At 38.7% G+C, this 25,512-nt stretch overlaps 1 protein-coding gene across 6 annotated transcripts in view; it reads left to right on the top strand.

Moving 5' to 3' along the window:
- The window catches only part of NTNG1 (netrin G1), a 353,391-nt gene that overhangs the window by 248,762 nt on the left and 79,117 nt on the right, over positions 1 to 25,512 (top strand). For all 6 annotated transcript variants that reach the window (XM_037998133.2, XM_037998132.2, XM_037998134.2 and 3 more), the window contains exons 4-5: positions 12,498 to 12,670; positions 25,322 to 25,348. In XM_037998133.2, the coding sequence (XP_037854061.1) occupies positions 12,498 to 12,670; positions 25,322 to 25,348 (200 nt within the window). The remainder of the gene's footprint in view (positions 1 to 12,497; positions 12,671 to 25,321; positions 25,349 to 25,512) is intronic.

Here is a 25,512-nt window from a genome sequence, read left to right as displayed (position 1 = left end):
ACCAAATAAGAGGAAGAAAAAAAAAGCTTTGCTAGGCGCACTCTCCTCTATTGGAAATTTTTTTATTTCTCAGAAAAGGGAGAATTAGGAGAAAGCTATTTTCCCCAATTTTCCATACCACCCATGGGAATCTAATTCAATTTCCTCTCAAATTTTTTAGTAAAAACTAAAAGTATGGAATAAAGTTGCTGGAGTGTAGTATTCTTTTACACAGATTTGACGTTTTGAAATTCCTAGTCATAAAGCTATTTACTCAGCCTGATCCATTTCTAATCAGAGTGTAATATAACTATTTGATGAAATAATACCTTTTTTAAGTAGACAAGTGTACATATTTAAGAGATATCCAAACCTTACCTGATAATCTAGCCTGATAGAGGAGGGTTATGGAGTTAGATGGCTCCCAGCTCTCTAGCCAGAGCCTGCCTGAACTCTGTGGCTTTGCAAAGCCCAAGAGAGCATTAGGTTTATTCCTGCTCTATTTTTCTTTTCTCACAGTTTCCCCTAAAAAAATTATATTGTTTAATGCAAGGAAGTATATAAGAAATTATCATGGTATAGTTCACACTAAATTGGAAATAAAAACCTAAGTGAAAGAAACATTTCACTTTTGTGGTTCTATAAAGAGAAAAAACGAAAGAGATCTAACATAGAAGTTAGTTACCATAAACCACAGAATAAGATGAATATGTGTGAAAATAGCTTGAATATATCAAAAATCTTTATAAGCTTTAGGACTATTTTATTCATCTTCATAGCAGTCCTACATTATATCTAATAATAATAGTCCTGTGTTACATGGAAGGAAACAGACTCATTTGGACACACCCAGCAGGTTAATGAGAGAGCCAGGACTTGAACTCAGCCCCTTTTTTCATCAGAGTCCAAGCTCTTAACACTATGTTGCCCTATTCCTCTTATAGACTCTGGTTACTTGAACGTTGCTCATTTGTATTTCTGGGGCTGGAAAACCCTAAATTTTCTGTTTCTTCAAAAGAACTTAGAATATGAAAGTTTACCACACCTGTGCATATATTAAGCATCTAGTTTTGTTAATGCTGTTAATTGCTTATTGGCCTTGGGTTAACTTAGTTTTAATTTAACAAGCCCTTTGCCTTCCAGTCTTCAGATAGATTGGTTTTGTGGAGAATGGTTGCAATCTGGATTGTAGTAATTATCTTGTTATGTCTTTTGTCCTTCAGCACTCCTTATCTAACCAGATTCCTCATGAGTTTAGCAAATGGTCACAGAGCACCATCATATTCCTGCACCAATATTGGACAGTTCATTATCTCAAACTTATAAGCTCCTATTTTCATTTTAGAGTCATGGTACTCTAGCCTCCCTTGCAAGCCTGGAAATAGAACAGGGCTACTTTTACTATTATCTAAAAGAACCAGCAGTTTACTGAATCATGTAATGCGATGCTTCACTATACTCAAGTGTAGAGTCTCAAGTAAGGTTTAAATGGAACTTTTAGATAATTGTTTTAAAAGCCAAGATGTCTAACTCATTTATTGCCTAAATGTACAAGAAGACTTTCTGGTCCTTGTTCCATCAACTTTTGGGGCAACCCAACTACCATACACACACACACACACACACACACACACACACACACACACGATATATATATGACATATATATATATGACCATAAGATCCCACTGTCTGTGAAGAAATGATCAAAATCTCAGTTTTTAGTTTACATTCCCAGAGGAAACGGGATAGCAGTAGATTTCTCTGTTTATTTGTTTTTTCGTTTTAGTCTCTACCAGTCAGTTTCCAAAGATAATTTTCTCAAACAGAGCTCAAGACAAGAAAATCCCATCAACCAGGAGTCATATTAGGTACTGATTATATTTGTGAAAGAATGAGCTCAAGAACTCTATTGAAACCTGGCCTCTCGTTTTGTAGAGAGGCTGCCTAGAGCCCTAATACTCCTTCTTTCATGTATGCTTCCCCTATAATACAGAGTTCATATGCAAATTGGCTGTTGTCATCTTTGTTGGTCTGTTGACATGTGGCTGCTTTCAAAAAATTATAAGAAGATATCTCTTTCACATTAAATTTTGGTCATTGCATATTTTGGAAAAATATGTCTTCTAAAAACATTTTTGCTTAGCAGTGATAACTACTGTCAAACTCTGGGTTTTTATTAATAAAGAAAGGAATCATAGAAGGCTGAACAGATCGGAGTCATCTCTTTCCTCTGGTATCAGGATCAGGCCAGGCACATTTGACATTTCATGATCTAGGCTTTTGCTGTAATATTGTACTTAATTATACAAGTGATGATAATAATAGCTTATATTTATTACATGATTAATATATACCAGGCCCTGTGTTCAGATTATCAGCTGTGTGAAGACAGACTCATTTTAACAGTGCCTTAGGGCTGGGATCATGCCCTCTGCTCCATATACCCACTTTGACACACGTTCCCTAACTACAATGGAAGTTGTCTGAGGGCTGGGATTCAGTCCCCTCACCCCCATGCCACCACTCTCTGGTCTCTGCCATAGTCCATGTGGTCCATGTTGGCTCCACACTGTGTTCTTATTCTGGGAAATAAATGAGAAATTGAGGAATAAGTGTCATAGATGCTATGCCTGCTAATATCCCATTGGCGAGAACATAGTCATATGGCCACACCTAGCTAGAGAAGGTGTTGAGAGGTGTTGTCTTTATACTGGTGACTGTGTACCCAGCTAAAACTGTGCTGTTGTGAGGGAAAAAAAAAAAAGACTATATATCAATTACCAGTCTTGGCCTCATTGTGTCGTATCATTTAATGCTCCTAACAACCCCTTTGGTAGGTATCTTCTTATCCTCATTTTACAGAGTAAGTAAATTGAGCTTAAGGAACTTGCCTAAACTTCCTGCTGCAGCAGGGCTATGTGATTCCAGGGCTGAAACTCTTATCCACTGTTTTCTATTCTATTTCGGATAAATGGCATACTTTTAAGAATTTTGTTGTTGTTTTTTTAAAGTGTACAATTCAGTGGTTTTTAGTATATTCAAAATGTCGTGCAACCATCGCCACTATCTAATTCCAGAACATTTTTATCACTCAAAAAGAAAGCCCCTATCCATCAACAGTCACTCCCCATGTGCCCCTCTTACCCCTCTCCCTATCTCCTGGCATCCTCTCATCTACTTTCTGTCTCTATAGACTTGCCTATTCTGGGCATTTCATATGAAGGAAACCATATATGTGTGTGTGTGTGTGTGTGTGTGTGTGTGTGTGTGTGTGTATACATGGTTATATATATATAAATCATATCTATATATATGGTTTCCTTCATATGAAATGCCCAGAATAAATATAATACATATATACACACACAAAAATACATATATATACGCACACGTATATGTGTATATATATACACTCATATATATATATGTTTTTTTTCTTCCTTTGAGATGGGGTTTTGCTCTTGTTGCCCAGGCTGGGGTTCAATGACACGATCTTGGCTCACTGCAGCCTCCACCTCTTGGATTCAAGCGATTCTTCTGTCTCAGCCCTCCAAGTAGCTGGGATTACAGGCACCAGCCACCATGCCCAACTAAATTTTTTTGTATTTTTAGTAGAGATGGGATTTCGCCATGTTGGTCAGGCTGGTCCTGAACTCCTGACCTCAAGTGATCCACCCGCCTCAGCCTCCCAAAGTTCTGGGATTACAGGCGTGAGCCACCACTCCCAGCAGGAAATCATATATTTCATGGCCTTTTGTGTCTGACATTTTTCACATAGCACAATGCTTCCAAGGTTAATTCATGCTGTAGCATGTATCAGTACTTCATTCTTTTTTATGGTAGAATAATATTCCATTATATGGTTATACTGTATTTTGTCTATCTCCTCATCAGTTCATGGACACTGGGTTGTGTTCACTTTTTGGCTATTATGAATAATGTTGCTTTTAACATTTGCTTACACGTTTTATGTGGACATGTTTTCAGTTCTCTTGGATAAATACCTAGATGTAAAATGTATGGGTCATGTAGTAATTGTATCTTTTTGAGGAACTGCCAGACTATTTTCCAAAATGGCTGTACCACTCTGAAAGTGTAAAACACATTTTATACTCCCAATAGCAATCTCTGAGGATTCCAATTTCTTCACATCCTTGCAGCATTTATCATCCATCTTTGTTTTATATAGCCATCCTATTGTGAATCCGTATCTCATTGTCATTTTGATTTGCATCTCCCTTAATGACAAATGATGAGCATTTTTTTTTTCATGTGCTTATTGGCTATTTGTATATCGTCTTCACAAAATATCTGTTCTGATTCTTCACCCATTTTCTAATTGGGTTATTTGTCATTTTATAAATCAGTTGTTAGCATTCCTAATATATTCTAAACATAAGTACCATTTTAAACACTAAGTGCAAACCATTTTGATATAGTTAAATTGTTCAATTATTGTATGAATGCACCAATCAGTAAATTTGACAGAATTTCCAACAAAATAATCAGTCCAGTTTGTGAGTACAGCTAGAACCTTAGTGCTAATCCAGTTTGAGCCAAAAATTTTCCAACTGAATTCTGTTGGAAGGGAGAGGGTTGTGTAAGCCTCACCCATATTTTAGTTTTTCTGTTCATCAGAACTCTGACATACTGGTGAGCTCTACAGTGTTTCTCAAGACTTACTGTGCATTTAGTCATGTGAAATCTTGTTAACATTGCAGATTCTGCTTTCATAAGCCCAGAGGAGGCCTGAGATTTCTAACAAGCCCTCTGGTGATACAGAAGCTGCTGGTCCACGGACCACACATTGATTAGCAACATTAGAGTATTAAGTGTTAACATTGCTGCCTTGAGTCTAATTGTTATATGAACCAGATTGCTTAGTTCTAATCTCAGACAGAGTATTGTCCTAGAAAGATCCAGCCTTTGGAATTAACTCAAGGCTGCCACTTACCAGCAATGTGTTTCTTTGAGCAAGTTACTTTACTGCTCTCAGCCACACTTTCCACATCTGAAAATAACAGGTGATTTTACCTCCTTCTCAGGGTGAAAATGAGGATGAGGTGAAATAATGTACATAAAGCATCTATTACAGTTCCAGGTATTTAAAGGGCCTTGGTAATTGTTGGCCCTCTTTTTTCCACTTGTGTTCAGTAGTAGAGACTGTCTCCCTCTGACTATTCAGTGCAAAGGCATCATCATCACTGGAGAGACAACAAAGTGTCCCTACCCTACTTTGTTATAATGTCATGATTAGATACAGAGAGTATTACTCTGTTTATAGTCTGTAGTTATTCTGTATATGTTTCATCTTCTCTACTCAACAGATTCTATGTTCTTGGGGATTAGGACTATATGGTGCCTTCTGTTTCAATCCCTAGGCAACCTCTCATGGTGCTATCCATAGACTATCCCATTAATTAATGCCCACAGAATGAATCAGACAGCCCATGTCCATAGCATTAGAGATAGTAACTATAGAAATAATAATGGAAACTAACATTTGTTAAGAACTTTGCGTCAGATACTATCTTAAGGGCTTACATGCATCACGTGCTTCAAGACCCACAACCGTCCTTTGAAACCCCTCCATTTCTTGCCCTTGTTTTACAGAAAAGGCAGCTGAATTTTAGCTGTTCTCAGGAAGAGTGAATGTCCTCTGCAGCTGTAAGAGCAAAGTTCTGGAGGCAGGCTGCCCATAGTCTAAATCCCTGCTCCATCTTGTACCAGCTGGGATTCGGAACACCTCAATATTCAAATGCATGATCATCTGTAATCATTAGTGCAGGTCTCATGGGATTATTGTGAGCTTGGTATGAAATAATATGTGAAAAATGCAAAAAGCAATTAGCACAATGCCAGGGGCTTAGAATTATTCAGACAATGTTAGCTCTGTTTAGTTGTTGGAATGTTAAGTTACTTATCCTGGCCTTACAGTAAGTAAATGGCAAAGGAGGGATTTGAACTCAGGCTGTCCTTTTCGGTGTCCCAGTGTCATAACTCATAAACTCTAAGTTATGTTGCTGCACATCTCCCATTTCAAGTAATGTGTTAAGGTGGGAACTGGAAATTCGTGTGTCTATGTAAAGAAAGTCAAAAGTCAAGGTGGCTGCAGAGAGAGAAAAAGAATGTGAGAGGCACTGTATAATGTATCACTCTTTTAAAAAGACATTTACAAGCTCCAATATTTGTGCTAACACATTCTCTAAAAGCATTTGTATAGCTAGTGCCAATCCAAGGGAAGAGGTGCAAGCAGAGGATGATCCACATTTTGGAATGCCTAAAACTTTCTTCCTTTGGGGGTGCAGGGACCCAAGGGGCCTCATTAAGGAAAAACCCTCATTAATAAAAATAAATAAATATCTTACTTGAGTAAATTATACCAAAGTGTATTACCGTGTGAACATATTGCTAGGGTCCTCCTCAGAGCCCTGAAAGGGCCCCGAAGCTAAACTTCATCCACTTCATGGCGAATCCTCCAATGGCACAAAAGTAACCAAAACTCTGACTGCATGAAAGCAAGCCTGGCCTGCATTCCTGTTTAAGCCTGGCCTGCACTCCTGTTTTTCTTCACAAAGGACATTTTTTAATTTCTTTGTCTGAGTACCTCTATTTGGTACATTAGTAATAGGCTATATGGACCTCTAGCTCACAGGAAATTCTGGCAGATAACAAACTTCCCAGAATAGATATATTAAGTTATAAAAAAATAAAAAATGAGGCAGACGGTATAGGTTTTTCATACCTACTGGCAGGTGGCACAGAACTAAATGTTGGAGCATTTTTATAAGCAAGATTAAATTGACTCATGACAGCTGGTCACTAAAATACAGGAAGTGCAGATCTGGTTGAAAGCGAGAACACACTGGCGTTCGTAAAGTTTGCATCACAGACTAGAGCTCACCTTTTTTTTTTTTTTTTGAAGTCTGTCTTAGTGACACCCTTATTTGGCAATGTCTGCCGTTTGTCACTTGCACACAAGTAAATCTTCAAGGAACATGCAGGTCAATTAGTTCTGTCTGCAATGCCTAGGTATGAGTTCTGTGGGTGTAAACAGAATTGGTGAATAGACTTGGCTCTCGAGAACATCAGACATGTGACTGCTAGCAGAGCCTTTTAGGACTCCACTTGTCCAGTCCTCCCCCACCTAAAGCGACAGGATATATAGACATGGGAGCTGGATGACCATGGGAATGGATAATGAATACGTCAGAGACGAGTGAGATGTCACAGAAGTCGGCCCTCTACCCATCATGAGGCCGGAGGTCACAGCACGAGGAATTGACAGCAATCTCCCAGCATGGTGAAATCTTTTTTTTTTTTTTCCTGGTTGGTGGAAGAGCCACTCTGGCAAGGGCTCTAAATAACAGGTTTTCACCTCTGATTGGAATGCGGCTGATGAGGATAAACTGAGCTGTGGAAAATGAACAGGAGTCATGTCCAAACACAGGCAGTGTCCTCTACTTGCACTGTTCTTGCACAGAACTCATACCCTCTACTTGCACTGTTCAGCCCCAGCATAGCAATTGTTACAGTGACTAAGCAAAGACAACCCAAAACTTCACCAGATGTGAAGTTACAGTTTTAGCCAACATTCAAGCAATGCCCCTCCTCCAACTTCAGCTGGACCAGGGTGGCCATCCTTGCATGAGACATTGAAGGTAAAAGAGGCACATTTCAGAATAATTATGCTATGCAAATACTTTGTTTTTTCTCTCCCCTGAGCTGTGTTCTTTTCCTAGGTCTTTCAAACATTGTTTACGAAGCTCTTGTTTTGGGTTTCAGTCATCTGATAAATCCCCTGGAGTTTAAATGAAATTAAACAGGGTTTATGATATCTCACAAATTTCATAGAGTCTCCTTTCTCCAATGTAATATTCGTTATGAAAACCAACAATGAGGGCATGTGGCAGTTTTCAAGACACATCATGGAGTGTTTAATTTAGTACAATGTCTATTAATTTTTCATTAATTAGTCCATTGTCAAGTTAGACATAGTAGAACATGCGTATGACATTCCTGCTTTCAGGAAGCTTACTTGTTTATTATCATTTGTCTTGATCATCTAAGTTTTCAAGCACTTCTTATGTCCAAGAACCGCAATACACACTAGGGATGTTACAATAAATAAAGCAGACATGACTGATGCCTCCCAGGAACTTATCCTCTAGTGAGGATGACAGAATAAGCAATTAAAATACAGCCTACAGTCTATAGTAGAGATAGTATGGGCTTTATTATGCAACTAGCCTTGCCTTGTGTCATAGGAGCACACAGAAAAGGCATCCTGGTGGACCATAGAAACATTCAGATAGTTAATCAGCAGATATTTTTTGAATACCAAAAAGGAGCCAGCCACTGACATACAGTTTAATATATAAAGGGAAGAATTATCCTGATCAAAGAGGCAGGAATAGGAGAGTAGAATGCTGTAGGCAGAAGAAACAGCTTATAAGAGTACTTGAAGGCAAAGTTTGAAGAACTAAGTGAAGACTTACGAGTGGTACAAATGAAGCTGGAAAAGGGGCAAGAGATACCTTGCAAAAAGAACTTATAAGCCATGTTACAGAGCTTGGACTCTATCCTGAAAATAATGGGAAATTTTACAATGGTTCTGTTCCAAAAGTGACCCAAAATATATTTGTGTAAAAAAATATTTTGACTATTGTGTTGTGATTGGATAGAGAGGAGCATGCCTGGAGCACAAAATTCTGTTTAGAAGTTGTTGTAATAAACCAGATCAAAGATGATGATCACAGCTAAGAAAGTGATTGTTGCTAGAACAGTAAGGATTTGAAAGAGAATCAAGGAGGAGTGCATTAGTTCATGTGCACTGCTACAAAGGAATACCTAAGACTTGGTAATTTATAAAGAAAAGAGGTTTATTTTGGCTCACAGTTCTGTGGTCTGTGTACAAGAAACATGATGCCTGCATCTGCTCAGTTTCTGGTGAGGGCCTCAGGAAACTTCCAGTCATGGTGGAAGGCAAAGAGGAAGCAGGCATGTTACATGGCAAGAGCAGGAACAAGAATGGGGGACGGAGGTGCCACACTCTTTTAAACCACCATTTCTTGCAAGAACTCATGGCATGAGAACTCATTCATTACCACAATGAGGGCACCAAGCCTTCGTGAGAGATCTGTCCCCGTGACTCCAACACCTCCCACCAGGTCCCTCTCTTAACACTGGAGATCACATTTCAACATGAGATTTGGAAGGGACAAAATATCTAAACCATAGCAAAGAGGAATCTCAGGGCTTGGTGAGAGACTCAGTAATGCCAGATTAGATGTGGCAGGAAAAGGAGAGGGATACATCATTCTTGACTAACTGGGTGGAAGATGGTACAATTTTCTAAGACAGAAAGCACAGAAGGAAGAACAGGTGAGGTGGGAAGTCAAAGAGTTTAGTTTGGGGACATATTGAGTTAGATTTGTTCTGGAGACATTTTGATGAATAAATCTGAAGCCTGGGAGAGATCTGAGATGGAGATACAGAGGCCAGACTTACCAGCATTTTGATTAGATATTCTTCACATGGTGTAACGGAGGGAGGGGGCTCTATTGATCCCTGTGGGTAACAGATAATCTCCAAATCTCCTTAAACGTTTTCACATTTTGAGCTTCCTTTAAATATGTTTATTTGGGGTCGAGGAGATGATGTGAATTTGCTTTAAAAGGTTTGTAACATAAAGGAAGTTAAGAAGTGCAGACAAAAATTGAAGAGACGACTAGATAAGAGTGCACAGAGAGAGTGTGCTGGCTGTGCTGGGCCAGAACCCAGAGAACAGCATGTGTAGCCAACAGGCTGAAGAGGTTCCTGAAAATGAGCTTGGGTATCCAGAGGGGAGAGTGTCAGGGGAAAGGGAGTGGCCCAGAGTCCCAGCCCCTGAGGAAACAAATAAGGCATGGAAAAGTATCCATTGGATTTTCAACATGGAGTTCGTGGGTGATTTGGCAAGGGAGGCTGTGATCATTTGGAAAGACTGAGTTAGTGGAAGATAAGAGAATGGAGGTGGCAAGTATAGGAAATTCAAGAAGGGAGGGGAGAGGGCTTAGGAGGTAGCTGGAGAAGATGACCAGACACACAGTAGGTATTTCCCCACCTTAAGATGGGAGAGAATTGTGCAATGAGTGAGAAAATTTATAAGTACAAAAAGCCTTTAGTAACAACCAATCCGAGCACACGGACACATTTAAGGAAATCAGAAGAGTAGAGCTCAGGGTATGTACAGTGGTCAGGATGGATTTCAGATAAGGGTTATGAATTGAGTTGAGCCTTGAATGACAAATAAGCTTTTGGACAGTTGAGAATGAGCCATTAATTGGAAGAAATCTGAGAAAAAATAAGACTAAACATTCACCTATTCTCTTTTTACCTCCTTTTATTATTCAAAGAATATCTTCTCAGCTAATATAATGTCCTGAGAATGGAAATTGCCTGTAACTCAGAGTGACTACAAGTATGAAAGTATTAACAGTTACAAGATATATAATCCAATTTACAAGCATTCCTTGCGTTCTTGGTCTTCACGCATGAAACCAGCATATTCTTTGGGATCACATTGTTCAATTTCCTCATTTGGAATTTTTAACACCAGATATGGTGCTAAATCAGTATAAGCCGGTGCTTCTATCACTCAGGTTTTAAACATCCTCCGTATATATAAACACACCCATAAATAAAGGTGTTAATGTTGGAAGGAGAAAGATTCTTTAATAAGCAACCTAGCACAAGTGATTCCCTGCATATAGGAGATTGTTATAGGACCTAGCTCATAATTAAACATTGCCTATTTAACTGAATTATTTTTTATCTTACCTTTTTAAAGAATATACAAATGTTCATTTTCAAAGGTGACATTTATGTGTCTAAGTGGAACAAGCTTATTATAATTCGTAAGTACTCAGAGAACAGATTGTAGCAAGAAGTATTAAACATTGTAATAGACCCCGGAGGAAGCTGTAGCTCGGTCTTCCCAGACAGGTTTGCGTAGATGGTGGTTGCTTTAGGACTACACCTTTTTGTTAAAAGAGAGCCCAACAGCTTTCAGTAACAGTCTTAACCATTCCTTTTTTTCCTTGTCATAAGTATGGGTCAGTGTTCCAAACAGATTATGAATGCACTAAAGAAAAACTTGGCCATTGCTATACAGACATTAGAGAAGCCAACATGGTTGTTAAGGAGTCTCATTTTCCTACCTAAGAAAGAGAATTCTGTTCTTTTTCCCAGTTCATGGCATTTGGCCCAAGAGAAAAAAAAAATGCCATAATATTTTTTGGTGTTTATGAAACTTGATTTTCTATATTTTTGTCCTAGTTCCTGGAAGAGGCCAGATTTCTCTCTCTCTCTCTCTCTCACACACACACACACACACACACACACACACAGTCTCTCTTTCTCTCTGGTTCTGATTCTGACCTATCTTGGTTCTCTACCCACCCCAGCCTGGGTGCCCAGGTTCTCTCCTATGTGTGGACCATCTCTTCTCACATACATTATTCTGACCTCTGGTTGTGGCCATTCTGTCAATGTAGGTTTTACCTTTCCAGAGGATATGGTTCGTGCTCAGTGTGATACAGTTTATATTCTGCTGCCTCAACAAATACCAGGTTAGCCATTGCAATTTTATAGTCAGATACCTCGAGCACTGGGATGTATTTTTGTGGAAATTGCATATTCCATTATTGCCTCTCATATATCATGGCTTTATTCATAGGCAGCAAAGGCCAGGCCTTGGCTAATGACTTCAAAACCCTGCCACATGAAGGTTTTTTTTTTTTTTTTTCTCCTTTAGGATTCTAGGCATCTTTTATTAGAGTCATTTGGCCTGTTTCTGAGAGGCCTTTGTGATTCCCCGATTTTCTGTGAGTGGGATGTCTGAGGATTACTGTCTCACCTCCCTTCGGGTCTGTTAGCAGCCTTGGTGGAAAATCTCTTCTGATATGAGGAAATGTCATTTTAGAGTGCAAAATGAGAACACTTGATTATAATTTCTTGGGTTTCTAAGAATAAATCTGAATAGCAAATTATTTTAATGGTTATCTTCCTTTTTAAACAAATAAGAATTGTCTTAACGATTTAAAGAAAAAAGATAACATTGTTTTTTAAACTCAAACGAAGCCCAGATGAAATTGTCATAGATCTGTTAATATCACAAAAAGACCTTTTCCTAAATGACAGTATTTTGGAACCTGTTGGGAACCCCCTTGATTTTGGAGCACAGTTACCTTGCAGGAGCTTAGGCCCCCACTGACCTGACTGCTACTCGGCTTTCTCAACGTGCAGTATTAAGGACAGACTGTACTGTAACAACCCTGCCCCGTGCAAACGGCTCTTTTTGGGAAGATTCTGAGGGCTGGGCCTGCAAATCTATTTCTTACCAAATGCCTCTGTGTATCACTCAAGCACTGCATGGTTTGAGAGGCACAACCCTTGGAGACAGATCAGGAAAGCCTCGGTGGTCACCGAGACCAACTTATCTGACAATGAACTCTTTGTCTCTCCTCTGCCCAGGTGCAAGTGTAATCTCCATGCCACTGTGTGTGTGTATGACAACAGCAAACTGACATGTGAATGTGAGCACAACACTACAGGTCCAGACTGTGGGAAATGCAAGAAGAATTATCAGGGCCGACCTTGGAGTCCAGGCTCCTATCTCCCCATCCCCAAAGGCACTGCAAATACCTGTGAGTAACTTTGCTTGATAACAGCATATTCTGTGCACAATGAGGTGATAGTTCCTCTCAATTTTGCTTACAATTGTGATTTTATTCCTCTTACCAGTTGTCTCATTCTTCTTTAAAGTGCAGTGAAAGTTTCCGTCCCTATCTTACCCCATGTAGACATCTTTTAGCACTCTGATCATCTGTAAAATTCAGTCATCTAACATTCACATCAAATGTGTTGGGAAATGATACTTGACATCATAGAAGGAATTTTTTTCTAAGTGGATGAGACAGGGGTGATTTTTTCCTCCCCCAAATTAATTTCCTATTAAAATATCAAAGGCCTTGAAAAGTCAACTCTAACTTAATCTTAGCCATAAACAATTTACAGAAGTTATTTGAATGTCTATAGCCCCATTTCCCCTACTCAGTATCCTGAGAGATGCTTTGTCCAGAAGATTTTTTTCCCGCTACAGTTTTAGCGAGGCCCTAACTTCGTCTTGTGAAAAGCTTGGCTGTTTCCAAACTCCAGCAATTGAAACATACCTGCTTTGGATCCTGTGGATAGAGGCCCCCTTTGGATAAAGAGCATGACTGTAGGCCTGTGGGGACCATATTAAGAAAAAAATATTTCTGTACACATGTGAAAGAGTGCAAGCATTATCTGTGTTTATAGAAACCATGTGTGTGCCCCCACTGAAATCCCTGATTCCCCATAGGACAACAGGATCTGACATGCTTACAGAGAAATATGATTATTTGCTGAATAATTTGCCCAGTTCCATGGATGGACCAATTAACTACCTGCAACATCCCAAGGTTTGCCCTCTTTAAAAAGTAGAGAAAGGGGGAGATTAGAATATCCCCATTCAGTGCGAACTAACAGAAGCAGCAGGGCAGTGAGCACAGGAGAATCAGAACTTGAGAATCCACTGGTTCCACAGAAGGGTAAGAATGTTATCAGGCACTTCAAAGCAGCAGCTGTGAGAAACCAGACCTAAGAACTCATATCACAGGAACTAGGACCTTATCAAGTTAAACGTAAGAGTAATGGACCAAGTAACAAGCCGTGAAGTATGGGGGCATGAAATTATGATAAAATGTCTATGAAACAGAAAGAAATCCTTCAAAAGGTTTTTAAAAAATCCTTCTTTGTAAGGGTATTCAGTTGCTTTCAGTGTTAAAGAAAAAAACTGACTTTTTGCTCCTAAAATTAATACATTAATGCTCTGTTGAGCAGAAATGTTGATGTTTAAAGGTGATTTTATTAATGGAAACTCTGTGGCCTTTCCTCAATTGTTGAGGGCCATAGACCCATGAATTTGGAAGGGATATTGCAAAGTTATTTGTTGCAGTACCCTGTGGTTGGCTACCTAAGAACTCCTATGACCACAGTTGTCAAATTTAGTTTAAGGCTTTCCTAAAGTGAAAATGACTCAGATTTCCTTTTTAATGTCTGCTCCTTCTTTAGTGGAAAAGGCTGGAAGAGAGTGAAGTTCACAAACACTTCCTGGCATTCTGGCTCGTCCTCAGGGCAGGTCAACTTGCCAAGGCCCCTGGAGAGGCAGCAGGGGAAGGGTGCTGCTGAAGGCATCAGCTTCTATTCTAACATGATCTTGTTCTTCTACCCATAAGTGTACTTCCAAGTTTTTATTTCAAGACATTTTCACTGGAAAGGCTTTCTTGTTTCATCCAAGCTTTCTCATTGAAACTGATTTCCTGTTGTAATCATCATGGAAATGACTTATATACCCCAAATCCTTTGCATATTGAAGATCACCAAGTCACTTTCTGACCACAGGAATGAAACTTGTTTCAGTTTTCCTTGTACATCCAATTGTCCAACTATCCCTTAGTTTTACTGGTTTTCTCTAGACTTTTTGGATGTTTTCCTCATTGATGTTAAAATAGACAGGTGATGGATGGACCCAGTGTCCAAAGAGGTTAAATTCAATATTCCAATCATCAGTATGGCAGAAATTAGATGAAGGATTTTAGAAACTATCTGCAGATCTGCAGTGGTCCAGTCTTGCAATGGGAATAACCCCTTTGACTAAATCTCTGACACATCAGACTGTGCTTTAAAGCATCTGAGGATGGAAGTAAGCAATTTAGTAGTTTAGTGCACAGACTCCAGGGTGGAATCCAGTTTCTCCATTTACTAGCTTTGTGACCTTGAAAAAGTAAGCTAACCTCTCCAACACTGTTTCCCATCTCTAATGTGAGGATAATAACAGTTATTACCTCATGTGGATTTTTAGATGGTTGACTAAGCTAACACATGTAATGTGTTTAGCCTAACACCTGTCACAAAATAAGCATTCAAAAAATAATTTATTTTTAGTTTTTTTTTCATAAGACAGTCTTGTCCATTGTTGGACAGTTTTAACTGGTATAAGAGTTACTTCTTATCGAATCTTTTCTTTTTTTACTTTTTAAGGAGTAAAAGAAGTATATTGACCCTGGCTTTATTTCTTACCCAGGTTAAACATTATCAACTCCAATTCTTATGTGCTAATGTTTTCATGTCCTTTACCTGGTTGCCTGCTCTGGAAGTCCTCTAAATCATTAGTGTGGTAATCCCAGTCAAGCACAGGACCTTCAGCAGTTTTATGATTCTCACTTCATATTGGCTTTTTCTTACCCATATGCATACAGGTACACACACACACACACACACACACTCACATGACTCTAGTGGGTACATTACAAGTCAGTTATCTATGAGGGATACTTAGGATATATCCCTGCCTAACATAAGAACACAAAAGTTACAACTTCTGGTCCCTCAAAATCAACTCTTCAGGGACCTAGAAATGCCACTCATCCTGGATAATCTCTAGATTTAGCAGAATCTAAAGCAACCAGGATACTTTTCAAATAGGATGATCAGTTTCTGCTCACCTTCATAAGTTTTAACAAAACAACTGGGAGGTCTTCATTAAATCAGGGAATGACAAGATTCTCCCCCAAGACACTCAGCCCACCACTCAGGGATACACTAGATGGGACCTTGCTGAGAGTCATTTGGCTTTGGAAGTCCTATATTCTAGAGCAGTTCAAGACCACTGTTGTATGAAACGTGCAGAGCTAAGCAGAAGTGTGCAGAAGGCCAACACTCTAAAATATAGCCACCCCAGTCTGTAAGACATACCACATTTCCCTATGCTTTTCATGACAATAAACTTGACAGAGGCAGAATAACTTTTGTGATATTTTTATTCATCATGCTTTTATTCAAGACCAGTGTGTTTTCTTGGACTTTTAATGCCATGCACATGTATATCAAAATCTTTTCTTTCTTTTTCTACAAAGCTTATGTTTTATAGAAAAGACATTTTTCTTCTCCTTATTGATCTTCATTCCTTTTTGATAGAATTCTATTTTGGATGTCCTTTGAATTTTATTTCTGTCTTCCAAGTAATAGCAGTTCTGTCCAACTTCGTGCTTAATTATGATTCTCTTGATTCCCCATTGTCCAGCTCATGAATAAAAGTATTAAATAACTCTTTAAACTCTGATCCCTATGGAATAACACATGTTTTTCTATATATAGATGCTAAAAATTTAATAATCACTATGTAGGAATCATAACTTCAGCAAAGATAATATCATACCTATACCTCTCCTTCTCTGGCTATATTCTATGACCCATAAAAGCACTCCATGGCCAGATAAGTCTGAAAAATGCTGTACACTATACTGACTATTCATATTACATTACTATAATAGAAACAATTGAAAAGCTCTACAATAAAGCAACCTATTTTACCCAATGTTTCCCAAACTTATTTGCTTCATGGACCATTCAATAACTTTCTATAAAACACTCTTATGGGGACATGCTGAGCTAAACAGTTCCTTGCAGCCTAGCCATAGAAATGTCATGGAGATAGACAGAAAACTGAGCTAGTTCAGCTGTATTCAATCTTTTATTTTTCTCTTACCCACATGGTCTAATATTCTTCAAAGAATGAAAATCAAATTGGTCTGACTTTGACATTATTTGTTCATAAATCTAACTTGAGTTGTTACACAATATCTAGGAGTCCTCTGAGTGATGAAAAGTAATTTGATGATTGTTCTATTATTTTCTCCGGTATCAAGTTTGCATTGACCAATTTATATCTTCCCAGGTGCACACATGTATGTGTCTTTATCCAGACAATTTCCTAAGTACTTTATATACATTAGTCCATTCTAAACTCAAAATAGTCTTACAAGACAAATACTACTATTTTAATTTTAAACACATGGAATATTGTTATTTCAGAGGAAAAATATCTTGCTTAAGGTTTACACAGCTAGAAAGGGTTAAAGGGAGGATTTGAATCCAGGTGGATCTTGACCCTGAGGACTGCACATTGCACTGTACTGCTGACCAAGTTAAATTTGAGTGACTTTCTCTGTTCTCCAGTGGGATTTAGGCTCCATTTCAATGCCTGTTTGAACAAATCAGTTTTCTCTAAACCTGCCCTCTTCCTTCATCTCTGCTTATTTTTCTGCCTTCAAAGACTCCCCTTCTATTAGTCTTTTAAATCTCCATATTCCCTATCCCTGCCTGTTCTCAGTCTACAATTTTTTCTTGACATTCTAGCCTATTATTGTGATTTTAGATCTTAATATTATTGATTTAGTAGTAATCAACCAATTCTAACTTCAATCTTTCTAATAATTTCAGAAAAAATTTTCAGCTGTCAGTAAAGATCTCAAAGTCAATATGCTAGATACTAAATTCATTTCTTTCCCCTAAAGCATTTTTCTCTTCACTTTATATTGAAGTTTTGCTCATTTTTCAAGACTGCTTCTTGATGCCTCATTGAAGCCTACCTAGACTCTCCTATGCAAAATCAATTACTTCTATCTCTCTCTCAAATATTGATAATGTGTGTAGATTTACAACTGATCAACTGTCTTTAACCAAAATTATTATAATAATGATAGCTACCATTTATTAAGTTTACTACAGGCTTTTACACTTCATAAAGTACTTTATGTTTTTTATTGGTTTAAATCCCCACAGCATCCCCATGGGATATGTACTATTATTATCCTCATTTTACAGATAAGGAAATGCAGACATAGAAAGGTTAAGTTGTTCCAAAGTCCCATAGCTAATGTATGACACAGCAAGATTTAAACTTAGGTCTGTCTCATTATAGGAATTCAAATTTGGGAAATTTAATAATAGGTCCATATTTTATTCTTGGTCTTCATCAACATTTGTGGCTTTTTTTTTTTTTTTTTTTTTTTGAGATGGAGTTTTTCTCTTGTTGCCCAGGCTGGACAGGCTGGAGTGCAATGGCTTGATCTTGGCTCACCACAACCTCCGCCTCCCGGGTTCAAGCAATTCTCCCACCTCAGCCTTCCAAGTAGCTGGGATTACAGGTGCCCACCACCACACCCAGCTAATTTTTTGTATTTTTAGTAGAGACAGGGTTTCACCATGTTGGTCAGGCTGCTCTTGAACTCCTGGCCTCAGGTGATCCACCCACCTCAGCCTCCCAAAATGCTGGGATTATAGGTGTGAGCCACCATACCAGCCCGTTTGTGGAATTATTTTTGTGAGTGGATAAGTAAACCTAATAGCCCTGTAATGTGCACATGGATACACTGGCTTCCCACTGATCTTGTATATCCTGGAATATGTGGCCTTCAAGGTCACCAGCTCCAACACAAGAGCCTTCAATCTCCTACAGGAGGGACCATCTGAGTTCCTGGAGGAACTTTAATGGGAAAAAGTTTCACTGATGCTCATGGCCAATCAAACCATCTAGACAGCACATTGGATGGTGGGTTTTCACAGGCCTCCCCGAGGGTTATTCACCACCTGGGTGACTTGACTACTAGCTTTTGGTGACTTGACTACTAGCTTTTCAGGCTCAGAAACCTAATTTTGTCAGCACAGTAAGAGAGGTTCTTCCTCATATGTGTATGACCAAGCTGTAGGCCCAGTACTGAAAACCAGAATACCAAGTTATTCAGGTACAACCACTGGTCTATGGTCTGTGGTCCCTCATCTGACCAGATATGATTTGGAATTCAACATCTTTAGGATTTTTACAAAGGTAATACAGTGCACATATATTACAACAATACCCACAGCAGAATATTGGGCAACACCATTTAATCAAACATTTTAATATTTCTACAGCAAACATGATTATTCTCAGCAACTGGGATGAGGTAAGACTATAAATAATACCCTCACATCAGTTCCAGTACAGTTTTGCCACCAAGTTAGTTCAGATCACATTAGGTCATATCACACGTGCATTTTGAAAAAATTTTTAATTTGCATAGTTTTTTTTTTTTAATTTGAGGGCTGAATAATGAAGATCAGGGCCTGAAATAAATGGAAAGACAGTATAGAATGGTGATTATGGACCTGAATTCTGGTACCTGGACTCTGGGCTCGTTTCCTTCCCAGCAGACTGAGATGACCTTGGGCAAGTTACTTAGCTTCTATGTGTTTGAGTTTACTCCATCTGTAAAAATCAGCCTGATTACTGATGTCATAGGATGGTCATAAAAATTAAATGAATTAGTACATGTAAGACATTTAGACAGTGCCAGCCACGTAGTAAGCAGCAGTGCAATTACCTGCTATGGTCATTATATTTTCCCTGAGACCCAGCACATAAGCAGCAGATTCTCCCCTTGGAGACAGCAGCTATGTGGGGGGATATATTATGGCCAGCTGCCTGTCTGTTCATCCACAGTATGAAATAACTGTCATGGTATTCAGAATATTCAAGTCCTTATGGCCAGTGTATTCTCGTTCCTGTAATTAAGCCTACGTGCAAAGCCAGATAATAATCAGGAGGTTGCTTGGTGAGCATGGAATCAGGAAATTTAAATGACTTGAATGTTAATAACATCAGGCTGGAACATTCTGACCCATCCATCCTGCCACAGGGTCAGCCTTCTTCATGCCAACAGGATACTGAAAGTCTGAAAGTTTGCAGGTTACCACTCTCGCTCTTGAGACCATGCTAGGACGGTACTGTCGCCATATGTGTCAGGATGCTCCTTTTGTGAGGCTTCTACCTTCTCATTAGCTAGTTCTTCCACTCTTCAGATATGCTAACATGATAAGTCAGGTTAATGTCACCTCTGTTGAGTCTGCCACACATACTCAGGCCCCAAGCTGTGCTACTGCTGTAAGATGACTGTAGCCATTTCTGCTTGGATCATTTATATGATCATTTCACAGCATACTTCTTTGAAGGCGATCTTATTTCCCTCACTTTCGAGTTCCTGGGAGACAACTCACTGCATCTCCTATCAACAGCAGTTTATACTAGGGGCCAGGACTGGAAGAACATTGGAAGTAATTCCTCTGGAATACAAATGAATCTGCAGAATGTGTTCTTACTCATTATCTGCCTTTTCTTCAACTTGAAGAAGTTTTTTTGGAGTTAGAGTTCCTGACGGCTGCAGTCTGGCTATAAGAATATCTAGTTACCTACTTGATGGGTTTTTCAAACCATCTATCACAACAGTGGTAATTTTTCCTCTCAATTTGAGGCTTGCCAAATCCTTATCCCTTCTGCTTCCTTCCTGATGAAAAGCCGCTGCATCTTCCATTGATTCTCAAAAGGAGTTATGGCTTTGAGCACTGCATTAATCGGCTTCTGAAGAGGAGGATATTTATTTTTTAGATCTTCATCATTTTGACTTCCTTAGGCATACCAGTCTACCCTTAAGCTATTTACTTGGTTGGGGGAGTAGTAAAATTATTTATTTATTTATTTATTTATTTATTTATTTATTTTTTTTTTTTTTTTTGAGACGGAGTCTTGCTCTGTATCCCGGGCTGGACTGCAGTGGCCGGGTCTCAGCTCACTGCAAGCTCCGCCTCCCAGGTTTACGCCATTCTCCAGCCTCAGCCTCCGGAGTAGCTGGGACTACAGGCGCCCGCCACCTCGCCCAGCTAGTTTTTTGTATTTTTAGTAGAGACAGGGTTTCACCGTGTTAGCCAGGATGGTCTTGATCTCCTGACCTCGTGATCCGCCCGTCTCGGCCTCCCAAAGTGCTGGGATTACAGGCTTGAGCCACCGCGCCCGGCCGTAAAATTATTTAAAAAGAAGAAAACATCACATTATTATATTGTGTAATTCTACTAGGTTCTCATCCCCCTAATTGCAGCAGAGTATCTTTAAAACAAACATTAAAATAAATGTGGGAGAAGGAAGGGCTGATTGAGAAAAGAATAATTGCAAGTACCTGCAAGACAAGTGCTTTCTCATTTTTTCAGCATATGGTAGCATAATGGCCCTTTGGCTTACTCAACACGTATGTATTTCTGTGGTTGAAGTGACATTTCTATTCTAGAAGAAGCATTATTATTAAAAGAATACCAACTGCAGAAACTTCTGTTAAAACTCATGCACTGGGGCCAAGCATGGTGGCTCACACCGGCAAGCCCAGCACTTTGGGAGGCTGAAACAGGTGGATCACCTGAGGTCGGGAGCTTGAGATCAGCCTGGCCAATACAGTGAAACCCCATCTCTACTAAATACAAAAGTTAGCCGAACATGTTGGCATGTGCCTGTAATCCTAGCTACTCAGGAGGCTGAGGCAGGAGAATCGCTTGAACCCAGGAGGCAGAGGTTGCAGTGAGCCAAGATCAAGCCACTGCTCTCCAGCCCAGGTGACAAAACAAGACTCAAAGAATAAGTCTTGGGGAAAAAAAAAAAACAACAACTCATACACACCTGTGCTTCATTTCCTCAGCCTAGATTTAACAACGTCTCACACAGGGACTAGAGATTACATGCTCCGATGTTGACTATAAAGGGATGGATTTGGACAAGGCACTTGAATCTCTTTATGCCTCTTCTATGAAATCATCAAAGGGCTGAATAAGATGATGTCTTAAATCCCATTCAGCTTTCATTTTTTTATCACTCTTTCTGAATTAATTTATCTAGTATCTTTCCTTCCTTCTGTTCTTTTTAATTTACCTGTCATCTCTTTATCTTTCCCAAGTATTTCTGAGGTTGTTCCAGAGGTGGATTTAAGCTAATGAAGCTTAAACTTCAGGATCCCTCACTGAACTCCTTCTTAATTATATATATAGAGAGAGAATTTTATATTTTAATGTTATGTTCTTTTTCTTAAAGAGAGATCACAGAATTGCACACATTTTAGGTCCCGCAAAGTCTGCACTTGCCCCTGGGTGTGTTAGGAAAAAAGACAAATACAAATAAGAGTATCAAAAAATGGAATTTAAACAGAAGATCCGAGAAAAAGAATAGAAAGAAAATAGGCCAAACATTAAATGCTAAATAGTTTCCCCAGCTGAGCATCAAACTGAGCTCTGAGCTTCATGGAGGGCAAAGTGGCAAAAGGAATTTGTACATTACCTAACTCTTGTTATAAGAATGGAGGATGGGTTCAAAGACAATATGTGTTATTAATATTAATAGTTAATATCCATTAATCCTGAACTCTGAGAAATCTCAGTGGGACATTTTATAGGGGATAAAATCACCCTTTGTCCAAAAAGTGGTGTTTTCAAAATGATAAAAACTTTCATGGAAATAAGTAATAAATTTTTGATCCAACATACATTGAGCAACTTTTATGTCATCAGACATTGTCCCAGGCAGATACAACAGGTACAGAAGGGAACAAGACAGGGAACTTGTACCCTCAGATCTGTCAGGCAAACACATTAAAAAATGCAAAAACAAGTTGATAAATTGATCATGGAGGCCTGTACAAAATGCTATGGGATCACAAAGGAGAGAGTAGCTAACTCACATCAGGGATGTGGAGGAGGAAGGAAAGAAATAACTTCTGAGCTCAGTTTCAAAGGTAATAATATTCTTTACATGGTAATTGTCACTTCACAGAGAATGGTAAAAACCGCCAACGGGTGCCTAGACAGTTTTCCTAAGCACAATCTGACTGTCTTTCGTGTGGCTTGTAGACATAGTCACTGTTTCTTGTAAGATGGAACTGCATTCATTGATTCATTCCTCCCAAACCCCAAAGACAACCCACCTTTCATGAAATAAATTGCTGCAGTTCATTTCTAGCCCTTTCTGTCTTATTCCCTTGAGTGTTTGAGGAAATTCTCCTGGCTTACCTGTAGCCTTTTTAGTGGATTTATGAGTTTATTCAATTCTTTAGTTATCTGTAGAGAATCACAAACAAGGTATTTGGACATTAAAATACAAAGCATTAGAAAAAAATAATGATATTTTAAAATATAGTAGTGGACATCCCTTGGTGTTCAGACATTTTCAACTTCAAAGGTCTTTATTCAAATGAGCAGTTTAAAAATCTTTTCTAAGCAATTCCCATTTTACAGCAGAGGAATAGAAAAAATGACTCATCTGGCAGCACCTCAAAAAATTGTAAGCCACAAAATGAGGAACAGCCTGAATTTTAAGCATCCAATGTTAGGCAATAGAAAACATCTTCATGAGAAAAACAGAATCTCCTAATACCCTCACTTGGTGAGGTTTGGAAACTTGGAACAAACATTGCTCCCCTGCACTGGTATCCCCAAAGGAATGAAAAAATTTCTGCATCTTTCTAAAGTATTCAGCTGCAGCAAATACTGCATCAAACAGTCTTGCGGGTGCCAAACACCCCGAGATCTCTGCCTTGCATAATGCGTGGCCTTCTAGCACCATGTGAGTTTGTAAACACATGACAAGTCTCCTCCTGCCATCCCAACTTCCATTCTCTTTGATGGATTACAACAGGCAAGCAGTGCCTTGCAGTGGAGCAGGATTTTCAATCATGGGGAAATTTGGAACTTCTGCAATTGACACGAAAATTATGATGCTGCCATCATATCTCACTCAACAGAGGATTTGCAAAAGAAAAAAATAATAAAGATTCAGTACCAAGTCACTGTCACACTGCAGCAAAGGTAGTCTACTGAAGTGTCAGGTCGGGAATTCAGCAGTCCTTTGCAGAAATCACATTCAGCTTGAGATTCATAGGGTAGAGTTAAAACACGGACATGAAAATTTAGATTTCCAGTTTTGGTTGATCACTAATTAAGCTGAAGCACTACAAATTCTGAGCATTTAAAATCAAGATATTTTTATGTTTCTAATAACTAAAATTAAGACTTCATTCTTTCCAGGGTTTAAAAAAATCAGAGTAAGTCTTAATTTCTTATTCTCTCCTACCCACTAAAAAATAGGAAAATAGTTTTTGGTTTTAAAGAATACAAAGCTAGACATCTCTGAGCAAGCTAAAATGATTAGTTAAAATAAAACAAAGGCTGTTGTTCAAAGAAAAATACTAAGATAGAACCTTAATGATTTTTACAGTCACCACCTGTTACTATACTGCAATGATGTGAAGAACAGTCTGAACAACTCATTAACAGCTATCGCTTATTGGCCGCATACCATGTGTCAGACATTTTTATGGATTATCTCATTCGATCCTCATGGCAGCACTATGCAGTAGATCTTATTAGCCCTTTTTCAGATGAGGAAACAGTGCAGAGAAGTTAGCAGACTTGCCTAAAATCACCCAGCAAGGCAGTAGTAAAGCAGAATTCTCACTGAGTTCTGTCTGATTTCCATCGCATGCTCTCACCCACACAGCTGCCCAAATTAATAGTGAAGATGTAAATCTCTGGCTTTTAATTAACAGCATCTATCATAATGTTGCTTGGTGAATGAGCTATAACAGTAATAGTGATCATAGCAAAGACGGACCTAGTACATACTACCTGTCAAGCAATACTCTGAGTGCTTTACATCTATCAGTTTATATAACTCTTGCAGCAACCCAAGAGGTAAAAAACTGAGCTACTGAGGGTATAAACAACTTGCCCCAAGGTCATGTGGTCAGTGAAAATTTAGGAGTTGGAGTCAAGCGTCAGACTCAGAGAGCCTGGCTTCTGAGCCTAGACTATTGGTCACAGGACTATATTGCTGGGTTAGATATATAGACTAAATGTCCACATTTATACCAAGTCCAGCCATATTCTGAAATGGCTTCCCTACCTTAGCACAACTTGTGAATTAAAGTGAAAGCTGAAAAATCGATGAAGTCTGTGATCAATATGCACAACCTAATGTATTCTTGAATTATTCTGCTCAATTAAGTTTCTATTACAGAGTTTAATCCACATATCTGACAAGTAAAAGAATAAAAATGATGGTTATATGAAATTAATCAAATAAAATGCCAAATGATTTTCAGCAGCTAACACATGCATCTCATAACACATTTTAAATGGTCTATTGCATATGTGAATATATTTGCACAGGTCCACAGAGTGTATATTTGGTACTCTGTGCCCATAACTTAAGCCTGGTTTAATATCTGGTTTGAACCACATACAAATGTTCATTAACCTTATAGGGAAACACAAAATGTTGGATGTCAAAAGGCTTACTTGGACCAGATGCTGAAATGAGTATTAACTTCCCAACTCTGATGAGCCCAGGAGTTCTAGAATGAAACAAAATGGTTTCAATTGCTGGGAATTGTGTGTGTGTGTGTGTGTGTGTGTATAATGTGTGTATGCATATATACATACGCATGTATTTTGTGTGTGTGCTGATTTCCTAATAGTCTGAATGTTATCAAGTGTCAAGTTTCTAAGATTTTTATATTGAGTTAAAGATGTTATGTACTAATAAGTAGCTAACAACTTTTCTTTATTATTTTCTTTCTCTCCAGGTATCCCCAGTATTTCCAGTATCGGTAGTAAGTAAAAACAAAAACAAAAACAAAAACAAACACCAAACCAAGTCTAGGCTAGCTCTGCTTTGTTGTTCAGCTCCTCAGATCTATTTTCCCAGTGTCCATTTCTGATGTAATAGGGTATTTTCTTTGTGAATTGCATTTTTGTGTTGGTTTTCTGCACAGAT

Source organism: Chlorocebus sabaeus, chromosome 20 (assembly GCF_047675955.1).
Source record: "Chlorocebus sabaeus isolate Y175 chromosome 20, mChlSab1.0.hap1, whole genome shotgun sequence".
Taxonomy (NCBI): Eukaryota; Metazoa; Chordata; class Mammalia; order Primates; family Cercopithecidae; genus Chlorocebus; species Chlorocebus sabaeus.
Note: the sequence above shows the minus strand (reverse complement) of the source record. Positions and strands in the feature narration are given on the sequence as shown.